Below are 15,942 nucleotides of genomic sequence, written 5' to 3'. Positions count from 1 at the left end.
TAGGGTAGGGGGACAATCCATACAAGGAAGACCCTTACCGATCCTACATCTCACCTCTGCTGTCAGCTTCATTTACATTACATGCACAAAAATAATGTACCATTGAAACAGGATACAAACACCGTATATCAAGCTCCACAACATATACTGTAAAAAGCATCATAACACTTCATACCCTAAAGTACTTTTGATGGCTTGGTGAATTGTAATCAGAACTGAGAAGCGAGTACCAATGACATTTGCTGACTTTCCCTTAAACAACAGCTAAAGTGAACATAACAGCAGAGAACATCTTTTAGATATACACTTTAGATATTGTATGGCATTGTATGGCAATAATTTTTTGGTCATATTTTGATGGTGAAAACCGTTGGTCGCTGAATGCTTTTAAAATATATCCTTCTGTGTTTAGAAACACTGTCTTTCAAAGACAGGTCACGCATCAGGAAATGTTGAGAGAAGTTGTGCTCTTGTCTTGAGTGTAAGTGCAGGCCAGATGCTGAGTTACTTTTATGCTAATGCCACAAGAGGGCGTTGTTGCTACATAAGTTAAAATGAAAACCCAAGTGAACATATTAGAATGTTAAAAATGGTTCAATTCTATTGTCAGTCTATTACTTTTGATCATATCAGTGATTTAAAGAATAGTATTGTATCGCACAAAGGCAAACACGAACACAAGGAAATAAGAATTCTTTACAGCATTTGTTTGAGATACAAATGCTTTACTGGTTTTTAAGATCATTATTTTTCTCTCCTTTTTGAAACAGCAGTTTTTTTTCATAAAGGATACCTGGCAGTTAAGACATCGTATTGAAGTTGTGTAAGAAAAAAGCGAGTGGTACAGACACATTGGACTAAATAACCAATTCAATATCAGTAATGAAAAATTGCAGCTGATCTTGTCTACAGTCTAATAAATTGTGAGGGCAGAATACCGCCATGCTTGATATTGATGTATAGCTCCATTTTTTATTTTACAGGAGAGATTAAAAGGATATTGCAGTCATGTGTGGATGTAGCGTAATGGTCGCAATAGTGTGTGGATTGTGGCTGGCAACCCTATATAGACTGTAAATCTCTGTCAGTTGCTTCTTTGTCTTTTGTTTTTTGTCTACTGTTACATTTCATCTTCTTCACTAAGTGAAATACAACAGAAGAAAAATTCACATTCTTGGGCCAAAACTAAGACCGTGATTAATGAATAACTTCAAGTGGTTTACTTCAACTGCTTTTGTTTAAATCACCTGTCAGTTTTGCTTGAATCATCACTCGTTTGAAAGGGGATAAAGACGCACGTGTACAACACCTGGACTGTTTTATAAGAATTAATGGCAGGTCTGAGAACAATGTGATGTGACATTTAACCAGGTGCCTCATTTATCCAGTCTCGTCTATATTAGCGGGGAGATGTCTTAGGGCAGCCATAAAAATTACAGAGAACTCAACTGACAGCTATTATGTGGACTGTCTGTCATGCTGTCAAATTAGCCATTACGTTAATTATAGCCCCTCTGAAAGTCACATTGTATTGGGGAGCCAAAGTATGTGTAACAAGACAGCTAGCACAAGGCAGGCAGTCAGTCTTTAAAAACAAAAGGGCACTGTTTATTAGATTCATGTGTGGAACCCAAAAAGCTGTCAGTTTGGCAGTGGAGTACAAACCTGTCCAGCGAGCAAATTGTCATTTCACAGCGGTACTGTTTCAGGAAAGCAGAAGAAAGGAATTCGTGGAGGGTGAATTTATTACCGTATACTTAAGGAATTTGTGGTACAATGCGCATTTTCTTTCTTTCATACAATATATACTTATATACACACATGTATGTATATGAAAGACTATACTGCACAATCCCACAATAAAAACATTTCATAAGAGTATCATAACTGTACATGATTAGCTTGACAGCTTGTTGCTATTATAGTTTATGAGCCATTAAAAGACATTGATGATGAAATAAACAGACTTCACACTGACACGGCATGATAGATCCGTGTTAACCCCACAGTTAAAGCAGTGGAATACGCTTGCTTACACAGTCTTTAATGATCCCCAATGTTATTTTTACAAGAATGCTTTCCGCTTTTAAAATATTACTCTAATAAAGTGGAGCAAACAAAATGTATACTGGAACATGAGGGCATGAATTCTATACTACACATCCATAATTATCAAACGTATAGGCTAGTCCGCACTGGCATCCTGTTGCCTGAAGGTGATGCATAAAATCCATGTGGCCTGTGTATCAAGTCTAGTCAGACATTGTAAAAAAGCTTAATTCATTTCTCTCACGATTTATGATGTTGTTGTCGGCATCCTCTATTTTACACATGCAGTGATCTAAACAATGGAATGCAATAAAAGTTGTTTGACTGGCTGAGCGCATGCGCACGCGCAACTGTAGGGCGACCATCTGGAAACCCACACGTGACAATTGTTCTTAAAGTCTTGGTGGATTGCTGGCAACGCTTCGGCGGCGCTAATGAATCGTAAAATGGATGTTCTGAATCATCAGCAATAAAGTGTACCTTTTTTTATATCTTTTACCCAGAGGGTCTTTCTCCGTGACAAATGCGTTCAGCTGCACTCCTCGCAGTTGCACGCGAGGATGTAACGGTAAGTGGCGGTTATGCGCGTCCCGCCCGAGCACCGCAAGCGTACCGCCTTTAGTTTGGAGGTGTGTGGACGGCAGCAGAAACACGTGCTTTTGAAAGGCTGCTTCAGGACGGAGCTAAAAGATATGAGGGGATCCGATCGGGACGTGTGGCTGCAGTGACCCTCACACCGAGCCAGGAGAACCATCTGTGAAGAAAACAAAAAACAAAATCAGGCCCATAGTCGACCAAAATATTGTCCTTCTCTCTTTACACTTGTTCAATTATTTAAAAGACAAATGAGCTGACACGGAGCAAAATCTTGTTGTTGAGTAACCCAGAACAAAATATGCTTTACAGGGTTACATCCACATTTGTTTTCAAGCCAAAAAAATACTATTTAATATCACATAAAACTAGACTACACATTGCAAAACAAAATGAATTGTTTTGTGAAAGCTAGGGAAGAATCCTGAATATGAATATATGGGAAGCCTAGTTATGTGATGGCATGATTTTACTACAAAAAAAACATGGTTATGATAGTTAAACACAAACAATCATACACTGTAAAAAAAGATTGTATTTTAACAGGAAAAAACCTTAATATTTTACTGTAATTTTTTCTTTTTTTTAAATTGTATACAAATTTCATTAAAATTACAGACAATTATCTGTTAATTAATAACCCACATATTATTTTACGTGTTAAGACAATAATGACAAATTACATGTTTTTCTTGTTTTTGTAGAGAAAAAATACTGTAATATTTATACAGTATTTTTACTGCTTTCTTAAGTAACATACAAATTTATGTAAAATTATGATAATTTTCTGTAATTAAATTTGTTGCTCATTATATAAAGGTTTATTTCTGTACAAATAATTTAACGGTTTTCTTCCATATTTTTAAGTCAGATCTTAGTTTTTTTATTAGTGTATATGCATATTTTTACGTTAAATTTTTTAGCAAACTGTTTAGTTAGGCTACAGTACATTTAAACAATACACAGTCAAAATTACAAAGCTGCACTACTCTTGAGGTTGGAACTTTCATGTTTCCTGAAAGTGATATGACAGCCCCGTTGAAAAAAACAGCATATGCTGGTTAGGTATGTTTTGAAGCATGGTAGCTGGTTTAAGCTGAGAACCAGCCGGTTGCATAAAGCACCTTAAGTGTAATTTTGCCTTAAGTGTGTCCTTAAGTATACCTTAAGTTTTACTAAAGTTATTCTCCTATTGTCTTCGGTAAAGGGAAATCACCTCTAAAGTGTCATACTTAAGGGAAAAAATTAAGCTGCTTTATGCAACCGGGCCCCGCACATGACCAGCTCAAACCAGCTACCATGCTTCAAAACATACCTAACTACAGTAGCATAAGGCTGTTTTTTTCAACAGGGAGAGAAAGCACATGGCAGTAAACATGACAAAAGTTGCAATAGTCTAGCCAACAAAAACATGATTAATGATAATCATTAATAAATTCATTTTTTCTCATATCATGAATGGCTATGGCCTAACCACTACAGTCCATACATTAAACCTGGTTAGCTCAGAGAGAAAAACCTTAAAGACAGGAGAATGGACTGATTTAAAACTGCAGTTAAAGAAACATATGAAAACAAACGTAATCAGAATAGAACTTTGGAGAATGTGGCCAGAGGCTTAACAGATTTGTTCAAATTCAAGAGGATCATTCTAGGACAATACATCGAGCTGTAAGTTACCATAATGTTAATACATTTAGTAATGATCTTTTCATATAGGCCTGCAGTATGTCATAAGCATCTTGTTTGCTCTTTTGCTATTTTGTAAAAGTAGTGGCTGCATTTTTGTTGATTGTCGTCAGCCCTAATTTTGTTTCATGTAATGGCACTGAAACATTTTATATTTGTGTGCCTGTTTTTTAGAAACCACTTCCAAGCACCAAACGTGTGTATTCATTAAACTTGTACCATACATTAGTTAATTTTATTCATATACTGCAATGAAAACATCTGACCAATTAAATATATAGCAACATTCAAATAAAACTAAACACGTTTATTTTCTTTTAAAAACAACCTATCTTAACTATAGCTGTTGTTACTACACTTGCTATTGGTAAACAGATGTCATTGGTTGACTCCCCGTGCTGCTTTGAGCACGATTGGGTAAACTTACTGTCATTCAGGAAACTAGCCAATTAGAGCTGTTCGCGCCCTTCACTGGTTCATTTTGAACATACGCGAGGAATTGATGTCTGTCAGTTAGTTTCAGTAGTATTGATGGTCCAGTTATATGTAAACAGCGCTGAAGACACGAAGTCGTGTGGAAGTTGCAGGCTGCTGGAGAATAATCACACGCATTAACAGCTTTACCAGCAGAAGGTAAAAACTTGTTTTTGTATTTTCGTCTAGTGTGATGCTAATCGTGATTAGCGATATTAGCACTAACTTCAATGCTATAACATTCTACATAATATTGAGCTTAAGTAATCTTCCTCTTCTCACACGTGTTTTTCTTTAAGTACACAGAAATATATGATAAGATTTGCCTGGGCAGTACACACACCTGGTAAGTATGTGTAACGTTAGATTTCTTTCTGACTTTCTTTTGCATTCCATTTTAAACACTAATTTCAACAATAACTGTTAATGATAAAACATTTGCTCTCATTTTTTAGATGAAGGGAAGAAAAGCTACCCAGGCACCCAAACTCCATCGGTAGTAAGTGTTTAAACATTCGACCTGAGTATTTGTATTATGTTGTTATTAACAATTGTGTAATATTATGTATGCTTAATACTGTTATAATGTAACTCTGTAACCGTTTGGGTTACGTATTTCTTGGGTTAAAACATAACAAAATAAGGGACTTTTTATTTTCTAACTCTTACAATAACAATCACGTACAGTTAAACATTTACATCATTTGTGAAAGAAAAATTGTCCATTCCTTTAAACTGGTGACTTGTTTTGCTGATTTAATGATGGAAGTTATAAGACTTACATTTAAGTTAGCATTGTAACTTGTTTTCTAACAGTATACTCTGTATTCACATTGCCGTAATGTATAATGATGGCAGATTCAGTCCTTTATCTAACGTTACTACATTGCATATTTGCCACAGACTCATTTACTTTTTTGTGGTATGTTTTTACTTATGGTAGGATTTACTTATTCTGACAGTTTGATGTTTGTCCAAATATACTATCAAAACTTCCTCCAATACCTTTTTGTGACCCTGTGTAAATGTTTTCAACACCACTTGAAACTGTTGTATTTCTCCAGGATTAAAAGTTTGTTTTATAAGAATTTGATGAATGTATTGTATGGGGATGTACTTTTTATTTATTTATTATATTCAACCATTTGTTTAAAGCATATACTGTAATTCTGTACTGTAAAGAAGTCAATCATTGTGTATTTCGAGTGTACATTTACAAATTATGGTGATTGTGTTCATATGATTAATATGTTTACCTAAATAAAATGTTATTCTACAATGCTAAACATGTGTTTTTCATTTTATTGACAGTATCTGACTAGTAATTCATGGCCAATATCTGTAAAGTTACAGAGCATTTACTGTATTAAAAGTATTTGACTGAAAATATTCAGGAAAGAAACTGTAAAATAACAGTGTTTTTCTGCAGAACATTAGTACTTTCACATAGTTTAAAGAGGTTTATCATTATAATTCAGAAAAAAAAAGCATAAAATAACAGTATTTTTCTGTAAAACCTTATGTGCAGTCACTTTATTGAAGGTGTTTGATCGTAATAATTAAGGAAAAGTCTGTGAAATAACTGTGTTTCCCTGTAAAACATTTAAAGAAAAATTACGTAAATGTAATGTTTTTCTCCATTATTTGATTTACGGAGTTTCATCTTAATTTTATGGTTTTTGTTTGGCAGCCGCTGCTGCCAGTGATTTGACCGTTTTTTTACGATATTTTTTTTTACAGTGTAGTTTAAGCATGGTATATACAGTACTAGTACAACTAAGGTTACACAAATAAATCTGCCAAAAAAAAGATGACAACATTTCTACTATTTTTGAGAAGGAAGAAATCAAAATGGACTCCGTTTGTGTTTTAATTATGAATAATTTATCATTGTACAGTGATAAAATGCTTGCCGTCATTATATTTCATTTTTCTCAGCTTCTGTAATGACTTTGCTTTTTGTGACTTGCAGCCAGTTGCGAAAAACCTCTTAAAAAATCCTTATAGGGACAACACTAATAATTTAAAGTTTTCTTAACTTACAGTAAGAGGTTTCTTCCAACTGAGCCCAGACATTTATTTTTAAACCCCATTCCTCCAACCACCTGTCACAGAAACCACTTCTGTTAAGTTTAAACTCTTGTTCACACCAAAAGATGATAAAAAAAATGTTCTGAACTCAAGAAAATATATATGTTATATTATAACATTAACAACACAGAAGAACAATATCATGGGATCATGATTTTTTTGCCAGGGTTTGAAAATCCATTCCATTAAAACACGGCAGCGTATGCGCTTAGAATAAACCTCAACAAAGTTTTCGTCTGTTGGTGTGGCGCTCATAATAATGATAGACATTATAGTTATCTTTATTGTTCTTGTTGTGAAATCGCCTGTATCTATCAGTTTTTTCGAAATATCCTGTTTTCCCCAGAAGGATTTCACTGGCAGTGTTTTAAGGACTGTTCAAAACTGGTTTTCTGCAATGAAGTCAGTGTAACTCAGTGAAAGTATGAAGCAAGACAAGCATAATTTTGTTTGACTGAGACCTGTCAGCAGTGGATAGGAGTAATGTAAAAACTAAAATAGCAGATACATAATTATAAAATAGATTTAAGCAAGATCCTATACTATTGTCGACATACACCAATAAATGTAAATAATTTTAGCCTAACAACTTTTTGACCACATTTTTCTTTGTCCCCATACAAACTAAACTTTCTTTAATGTTAGATATTTTTTAAATATACAAAATGTATATTTATATTTACATTTAATCATTTAGCAGACGCTTTTATCCAAAGCAACTTACAGAGAGTTCAGGGAGCAATAGAGCGATATGTCATACAGGAGCAATAATACAATAGGTGCTAATACCAAGTTACTAGTTTCCACAAAAGCTAGACCTACCTGTTGAGAGAAAGACAGAGAGGGTTCTTTTTTCTCTTTTTTTTTCATTTGCCTGTCAAGTATTCACAGAAGAGATGGGTTTTAAGTATTTTTTTTAATGTTGTGAGAGATGTGGTTGACCGGACTAAATTAGGAAGAATGTTCCACCAGGAAGGAGTTGTGAAGGAGAATGAGCAGGAAAGCGATTTACTGCCCTTTTGAGAAGGCAATACAAGACACCACTGGTTTGCTGAATGCAGGGTTCTTGATGGGTTGTAGGAGTGTAGGAGGGTGTGAAAGTATGCCGGTGCAGATCCAGTGATAGTCCTGTAGGCAAGCATTAGTGACTTGAATTTATATACCATGTGGAATGTGTGTGACAAGTCAGTTTGCCGGTGGGCATCCCGTGTAGCACCTATCACTGATTCCATTGTGCATCTTCAATGCCTGCACAGACATCTTTAACTAAAGTCTCGTGCCATCCCTAATTTGAACCCTCTGTCAGGACATGACTAAAATAAGCTTCCTGAGAAGGCCTGGAGTCCCGAACAAAGAAAGCTTCTGTACTCTCCCACTTTGACCTTGCACCTGCGGGGAGATGGGAGTGTGGTTGATCTCTCCCAGACCTAGATGCTCCTGCTACTTGACTCCTCCAAATACCTCAATCCCACAAATTTGCCTCATCTGCTTTGTGAGGATTGTTGTGTGACAGATGAAAGGCTTTGCACTTTGCTGGGCCAATTTATGGAACTCAGCGATCCACCTGGCTACATCATTGGACTCCGAGGTTCACCAACAAATAAAAAGAGATTCACTCATCAAAGACTCCACCGTTTTCCCGTCTAATTAAAAGCTAGCGAGTGATGTGATTCTGCGTTCAGAGTTCAGGCTCGTCTGTAATGATCGACGCAAGCGTGACCCAGTTCAATGGTCTACTGATTCGGAATATGAGGTGCCGGCCAAACCAGGGGCCGTCACATTCCTGCACACTCCGTAAATGGACTCCTATGTCATGTTGTCTGTCAGCTGCCTAGTGTTACTGGAGTGTCACCCCCACTATAAGGGACAATAGCCTTGTCTGAGTCCAAAAAACATCCGATACGCATGACGGGAATCGGTCCGACGTCAATGACTAATAATGTCATTCGCTTGCTTTATTGAGCTGATGTCATTATTTAATGTCACCTGAAACTAAAGCTACATCCGTATACCAATCAAAAGATAGATGTGGGGGATTACAGAGGGAGGTTCCATGGAGGTGGCCCACAGCAGATGAGAATCCAAAGAACAATGGCAAGGTGACAAAAGCTGGGCAGCAGATGTAAGCGTCTCTTCCCATCTATATTTATCTCAGAGTGATTGCGCAGGTGGATCCTATTGTGTGGTGCTTACATGGACATGACATCCCCATAACTAATGCAATGTGTAATAAGGTTCTTCATAGGAGTGAATAAGTCAGGCTTAATCCATGGTCCGCTCCGCTTTTAGACAACAAATCTATGTATGCAGAGACCTGTCTATCATGAGGTGTTTTTGCTACAGAAAATGCTTAACTCTTGGGTTAGATGCATGACACTGTTCTGGCTGACATTGCCAACAGTTAACTGCCATCTGGTTGATCACGTATCAGCCAAATGAGGGGTACAGTACATTAAATATCTGCTTAAATATAATTATCTGCATAAGAAAGAAAGTCATACAGACTTGGAATGATGTGAGGGTGAGTAAATCATGAAAGATTTTTCATTTTTGTGTGAACTATCCCTTTAATGTTTTCCATCTTTTACAAACTGCCTTCAGTTATTGTCATTTGCCTTGTAATTAAAGGGATAGTTCACCCAAAAATGAAAATGTTGTCATCATTTAATCACCCTCAGGTTGTTTCAAACCTGCTGAACACAAAGGAAGATATCTGGAAGAATGTCAGTAACCAAACGGATCTCATCCCCCATTTACTGCCATAGTAGGTTAATAAATACTATGGGTCAGTAGGGGATGAGATCTGTTTTGTTATTGACCTTCTTCCAAATATTTTCCTTTGTGTTTAGCAGAATAAATACATTTATACAGGTTTAAAACAATCTGGGGGTGAGTAAATTATGACAGAATTTTCATTTTTGGGTGAACTACCCCTTGAAAATAGAACATGCTGCATATCTGTGTAACACAAGAAAGATATATGGATACCTAACTCATCTTCAATTTTAAATATTCGCTTACACAACCCAACTGGACTTGTAATCCTGGGAGAAACTCAATTCACATCTGATATACAGAGAAGCTGTTCTTTCAAGGTTAAAGCTGAATCAGAGTCTGGAACGCGTCCCACAGTGTTTATGATCAATGGCTATATTTTGAAGGGATAAATCTGAGGCACATTATTGTTTCGATAACCAAAAATGACTCAGCCACAGCACCGTGTGGAGTCTTGGAACCGCGCCACCTCCCAGACATTTTATGTACCCCATGAGTGCTTATTTCTGGCAGGACTCTAGGCCTCACAGACAGGTTGTTTGCTGTGCACTTTGCCAAGGTGTCAAAGTAGCTGAAGGTAGAGGTCACTAGACAAGCCAGGCATGCTATCCGATTCAATAAATGAAAACAAGGTTTGGTCTCAGACATGGGTTCTAATTATGAGGGACACCCTTGGGGTCGGTATTTAAATTTAAAACCTTTCTATGTATCAGGAGACTTGTTTTTTAACGTTCTTGTTAGCAAGAAAGCTCTGGGTGGAGAGAATGTATCGTCTGACCTGCCAGACCATTTCTGTAATTTAATAAGCAAGGTGGGAGCTCAATTTTCCCTTGTTTTTGGTGCACAGTGTGCCTGTGTTGGAAACGCAACCACAAGACCTCCTGAAAAACTGACATGAGCAACAAAACAAAAATGTCACAAATTAGGCGGTATAGGGAATGTAAAGCAATCTGAAAGTTCTTACCTTTGAATTGCACTTGTAGATGGGATGCGTGATGGTCTCCACAAAATGGTGTCTCATACACCTGTCAGGGTCATTGTCCCCCAAGTGTCCACTCTCTGCCTTACAAGTGACACTGTGCAGGATGCTCAGTAGAGGACATGTGACCAGAAGAAGTAGAATCCCAGACTGGCTCATTTGGGCTGAGTTCCTCATACCCGCTGTTGTTAGCGTACAAACTTCCACAGGAAAAAAATACTACTGAAGACAACGAAGAGGCCGCCACTGCACTTTTGATACCGCATACGTGAACCGAAACGTGCAGTAAGCTTTCTCTTTAAAATCAGCCATCCCCTTGTGTGCTGTCTTTCCGGATCTATCTGTGGGTAGAGAATTGAGCAAAGGTTAGTATATCAAAGAAAAGCCCTTCCATAGACAGCCACCCAAGAAACCAGTTAGTGGTAAAAAGACCGAGGCTGTTGAAGATGTTAACAGTGCAAGTGGTCAGGTGAGTCAAGGTGCAAAGAAGGGGTGAGTGGGAGTTTGTCTGCGTGAGAACCCTTGATGACGGATGACCCGAGACAGACGTCTGCTGTGTCTTTGCCAGTTGGTTAAGGTGATTGCTGCTCCGTCTCCAGCCAGGAACAAGTGGGCTGTGATGTATGAGGAGTTCTGGCAGGCCGCTGTACTGTTATTCTAACAATCCCCACACCGAAAACACTGTGTTTTTATTACACTGCAGAGAAACCTAATATATTAATGAACAGCCCAGAGCAAATTTCCCCAGAAATGAATTTTTCATAAGAAATTGGTCTCGGGGCAAGTTCCCTCATGACAGGGAGACAACTGCCAACAAAGGTGTATATAATATATGGATATACAGTATATACACCAGTGCTATCGCAGTTAAATTCAATGAGCCACAACTGCTATAAGGTTTGGTGTAATGAGGGGGAAAAACAGAGTCCAAACAGACTCGGAGAGGAAATTATCATAGACTAAAACTCTGCTCTGCATTATTTTTCACTAGTTCTGTCCACATATTTGAACCCTAATTGCTCCAAAATCTCAAACACGTCATGCTAATCTAAAACCTTCTCCTTGTGTTTTCCTTACCGAAGGAAATCATTTAACTTTTACATTCCTCGCGTAAGAAATTTAAGTATCAATTTGCCTGTTTAAATAAATACTCTCTGAAATGTTTAACTGCACTAGAGAGCATGTGTCGCAGGGTTTACACAAGCAGACATCACAGTCTGTTCTTACCTCGGATGCTTCGAATACAGGACGCCCTCGATTCATCCTTTATTTAACATCAACATTTCAAGCATACCAGATGCCCTTGTTATCACCGTCGTGCCCTGGCATGACTGCTGACATTCAGACCTGGTAGAGAACGTCTCTTGCGCTGATTTGTAGACCTCGTAATGAGGCTTAACAATCAGCCGCTCAATAGGTAACTGCAGATCCAATTTAGTTCATAAACAATGAGTGTGACCTCATGGCGCAACCATGCGTGGCAGCTTCATCTGTCGAGGGCTTCCAAGGCTGCGGTTAGGAAAATTGAGGGCGTACTGCTCCCCAGAACTTATCTGTAGAAAGGCTGTAAGGTAAGGTTTAAAACCGTGGCATCCACACCTGCTTCACCCTAGAGATTTTTAAAGCCCAGCATGTCTACTTTCCCTCCATCTTAGACACATGTGTTCGCCTCTGCCCTTCGACCTGACCAGCACAATTGTTTCCGTCCTGTGGCGTTGGACACCCTTTTTCTGGTTAAAAACTTACATTTTTAGTATGTAGACTGGGGAAATTTGCTTTGACGTTGTTTTTGGGGGTTTGGAATCTGACTGAGCTTATCTAACGCAATGCTGAACTCAAACGCTTCCTTTAATTAGCCTTCATAGCACAAGTTTCAAAAACTCCCTGAATAATTATGTTTTCTCAGAATTAACCTTTTGTGGAGGTGTTTGAAGCAAAGTGTCTCTTCATCTCACAATCAGGTGGAACAACAACATGATTGACTGTAAAAATGCTCGACTTTTTTTTCCACGGACATTACAGATGCAAAACAAAGGTATTTTTCATTTTTACGAACTGCCAAATTTTATCCCACGGGAAGAAATACAACAATAAACAAATTTAAGAGGAAGGCAGGAGCCAGGGTGAGACATTCCAGAACTCTGTTGCGCAGAACTCCCATTTCCAGACTATCGCCCAAGGCCTGTTCTTCAACCGAGAGTCCTGTCCGAGGCTAATGCCACTCAGAGAGCGGACCCCTGGAACTAACTGTCCCTAGGCACGGCCCTGGTGGTTGTGGAAATAGAGCGCGGATCTTTTGATCATGGCTGATCCTCTCTGGCTGTGGCAGGGTGGGAGAGGGGCCTCAGCGTCTGCGTTATTAGGACTGTGAAATTCCTGACATACAAAGGCAGTCACAGGTTAGGGGCCGTATGGCAGGAAGTGTTGCACACTATTGAGATCAGCACTATTTCTTACCTCACCGGGGCCTCTGTGATATAACACCATTGGTTATACTGTACCTTACACCTGTCATCATTTATTCACTCTAAAAACCTGTATGACTTTCATCTGTGGAACAAAAGAAGATATTTTGAGAAATATCTGAAGAGTTTGTGCCATGCAATGGAAGTCATGGGGGCCAATGTTGTTTGGTTACCAACATTCTTCAAAATATCATCTTTTGTGTTCTGCAGAAGAATGAAAGTCATACAGGTTTGGAATGACATGAGGATGAGTAAATGATGAAAAAAAATCATTCTTCTGTCTCTTTAAGCGAAGTCATTTTAAAGAGGATATTGGACTGAAATGCACCTTAGGCAATTGAATGGGTTTGATTGAGACAATTGCAACTATTTTTTAATAGTTATTATAGCTTCCTCTACATTGTTGTGGAGAAACAGGCTTACTTAAATTTAAAGCTAATGCCTTCAAACCAAACTGTGTTTAAAAGGAATCTTATTGGAGAAAAAATTGATCTGAAACATAAAGATTGAGGTTGTTCAAAAATAGCTTTACACACAGTAAAGTGTGGCCAATCAGTTCATGTTCCCTGCTGAAAAGCCCGGCAGAACTGGTGACCAGCATATGTTGTGTTTTAGTGTCTTTTTAACTAGGTCTTGGTTTCGAAGAAGCCATGGTGGTTTAGCATCTGCAACTATTTTTTATGATAAACACCGTGGCTGTGCAAACACGCAGTAACACACCTTAACCAGAATAAAAACTCACGCTTGTGTTTTCTGCACGGTTCTCCATAAATTGCTTGGATTTCCTAAATTGCCCGAGTACTCAAGGATATCAAAACTTCAGAAGGGCGCTCTTGATCAGAGCCTGACAGCAGCTGAGTCCAGAGTTGTCGAGTGCCTTGGACCCATGGTCACCTAGTATCTGTCATTATACTGTATATGCCAATAAGCTGAATTGTCTTCACTGTCACATTGACATGCCCAAGCCCCCTCCTCCTGTGAACAGGTTACGTCACTATTTTCTGCTTGTTTAGCACCCTATTGTTTCACCAGCTTTTAATAAACCAAAGGGCAGATTCCTGCAGGGATCACCCCGCAGCCCTCCTCCGCTGCCCATCTGCAACCCAAGCGGCATACCAGCCCCGAGTAGGGGCACTGCCACCACCCGCAGACACCAGTAACCCGCGTGTCCTTTACGCCAGAGCTAAACCCCACACTAAATATATCCCTCTGTGATAAAGATAAGACAAACACAGTGGGTTTAACCGAAGCTTGTTGCCAATAGCAGGGCATCATGTGAGTCCAAGCTAAACTAATGTTAGCTTTACATTTAACTTCTTAGAAAAGCGCTGGTCTCATCGGAATGCCACGGGATGAAAGGGTCTGTGCAAAGCAAAGCCCGTGGAGGGGTTTGGACTTAAATTAATTAGAGGCCATGTTGTGTTGTCCTGTTAACTTTCCAACTTAATGTGACTTGTAAATCGATGGCTGTCGTCATCTGCATATAATGCACACAGGTTTTTATGCTGTGCAAGAGATATTGATTTAAAAAAAGCCAAAATCATTGCACGTAACATTGGTTTGGTAGTCTGCTTCTTCATCTCACACCTGGGCTGAAGCGTGTTACATGACTTGCACATCTGTCCCACAAGCTCCATAATCGTTCCTTGAAATATGCATGATTTCTCATCTATGGAGCATGGAACTGTCTGTGTAAGACAAGGAGATGATGGCTTACCTTAGCAACTGACTTCACGTCACGTCTATTGTCAGCTGTGACACATATAACGTACCTATCTTTAGCTCTTGCGCTCATAACATTTCTGTTATGGTTCACACAAAATCTGCTAAATCAATAAGTTGTTCTCTCAAAAATAAGAAAATCAGGTAAAATGCTTTTTTGCTATCAGCCACAGATCATTGCTTGTTAGTTCTTGCAAGCAATGACCGCATTGGAAAAAGATCACTAGAAAGATGAATCCATTTAACGCATTTACTAATCATTAATATTTCACTGCATTTTATATTTAGTAACAAAATCTGCAAATGATTTCTAATGCATGCATGCACTGCTGGAACGAGACAATACCGTGAATACTAAGACAGTAATGTACTGCAATTAACCTCGCAGCCAAGTAACTCCGATGACCTGAGTCACCTTTACAACCCTGGTGGTCTTACCTTTAGTATGATGACGTTTAACCCACAATATCCAATCCCAGCTGCCTCTTCCAGGACACAAATGAGGTTTCTTAAGCAACAATTGCCTTTCGATCTCTTTCTCTCTCATTCACTGGCTTTCTCCTTCCTCTCTGGTTCTGTTGTACTCACGCACTCTCTCTCACGCATCGCCTACCGTGTGTGAGCGCTCACTCTTCTCCCTCCCTCTCATCTCCCCTCCTCCCTCTGCTTTACATTCACACCCCTTTTTACGGAGGAATCACATGGAAAAGAGAAAGGATGGATGATGTACATCCCGGATGGATGTCAGATGTGGAACGTGACACAGCAGTCATATATCACCTTAAGGACACACACATACTCACCCCCAGCTGCCACACCGACACGCAAGCAAATGGGGATTCCAGCAAAATCAGAGGACTGACCAAAAGTCTGGCTCTCTTTTTTACGAGGCTCAGGTTATAAAACTGTTAGCGGAGTTAGTTTTAAGAAAAAAAAACAATTGGCCCACTGGGCTGGCTTTGTTTTACGTTTGGGACACGACAATAGGATTTGGGAGGTGTAACTCAATTCAGCTGGAAGCTATTTTGAAGCACGGATGAACATTGTGACAATGAGAAAACAATTTTCTTTACTTTAAAAAAATACCACAAATGCGTAACACAA

General features: G+C 38.7%; 1 protein-coding gene and 1 long non-coding RNA gene across 2 annotated transcripts; one reads left to right on the top strand and one right to left on the bottom strand.

The window, feature by feature from the left end:
• Positions 1-1,629: 1,629 nt before the first annotated feature.
• On the bottom strand, positions 1,630-15,464 carry ndp (norrin cystine knot growth factor NDP). Its single transcript, XM_057336826.1, has 3 exons — positions 15,277-15,464; positions 10,637-10,992; positions 1,630-2,803 (listed from the first exon to the last, which is right to left on the bottom strand). Exons 2-3 carry the CDS (start codon positions 10,826-10,828, stop codon positions 2,579-2,581), a joined length of 417 nt encoding a protein of 138 aa, XP_057192809.1. The 5' UTR covers positions 10,829-10,992; positions 15,277-15,464; the 3' UTR covers positions 1,630-2,578.
• On the top strand, positions 3,168-6,210 carry LOC130556118 (uncharacterized). The gene is made up of 3 exons (XR_008963184.1): positions 3,168-4,965; positions 5,106-5,152; positions 5,262-6,210. It is a non-coding gene; the product is annotated as an uncharacterized LOC130556118 (long non-coding RNA).
• Positions 15,465-15,942: the final 478 nt, after the last annotated feature.

This window comes from Triplophysa rosa, linkage group LG6 (genome assembly GCF_024868665.1).
Source record: "Triplophysa rosa linkage group LG6, Trosa_1v2, whole genome shotgun sequence".
NCBI classification, from domain to species: Eukaryota; Metazoa; Chordata; class Actinopteri; order Cypriniformes; family Nemacheilidae; genus Triplophysa; species Triplophysa rosa.
This window is presented reverse-complemented; position numbering and strand designations above follow the sequence as displayed.

Coding starts and splice junctions, on each gene's coding strand:
- ndp (XM_057336826.1), bottom strand. CDS start 10,828: ATGAGGAACTCAGCCCAAATGAGCCAGTCTGGGATTCTACTTCTTCTG. Junction 2,804..10,636: donor TCTACAAGTGCAATTCAAAG/GTAAGAACTTTC, acceptor TTTTCTTCACAG/ATGGTTCTCCTGGCTCGGTG.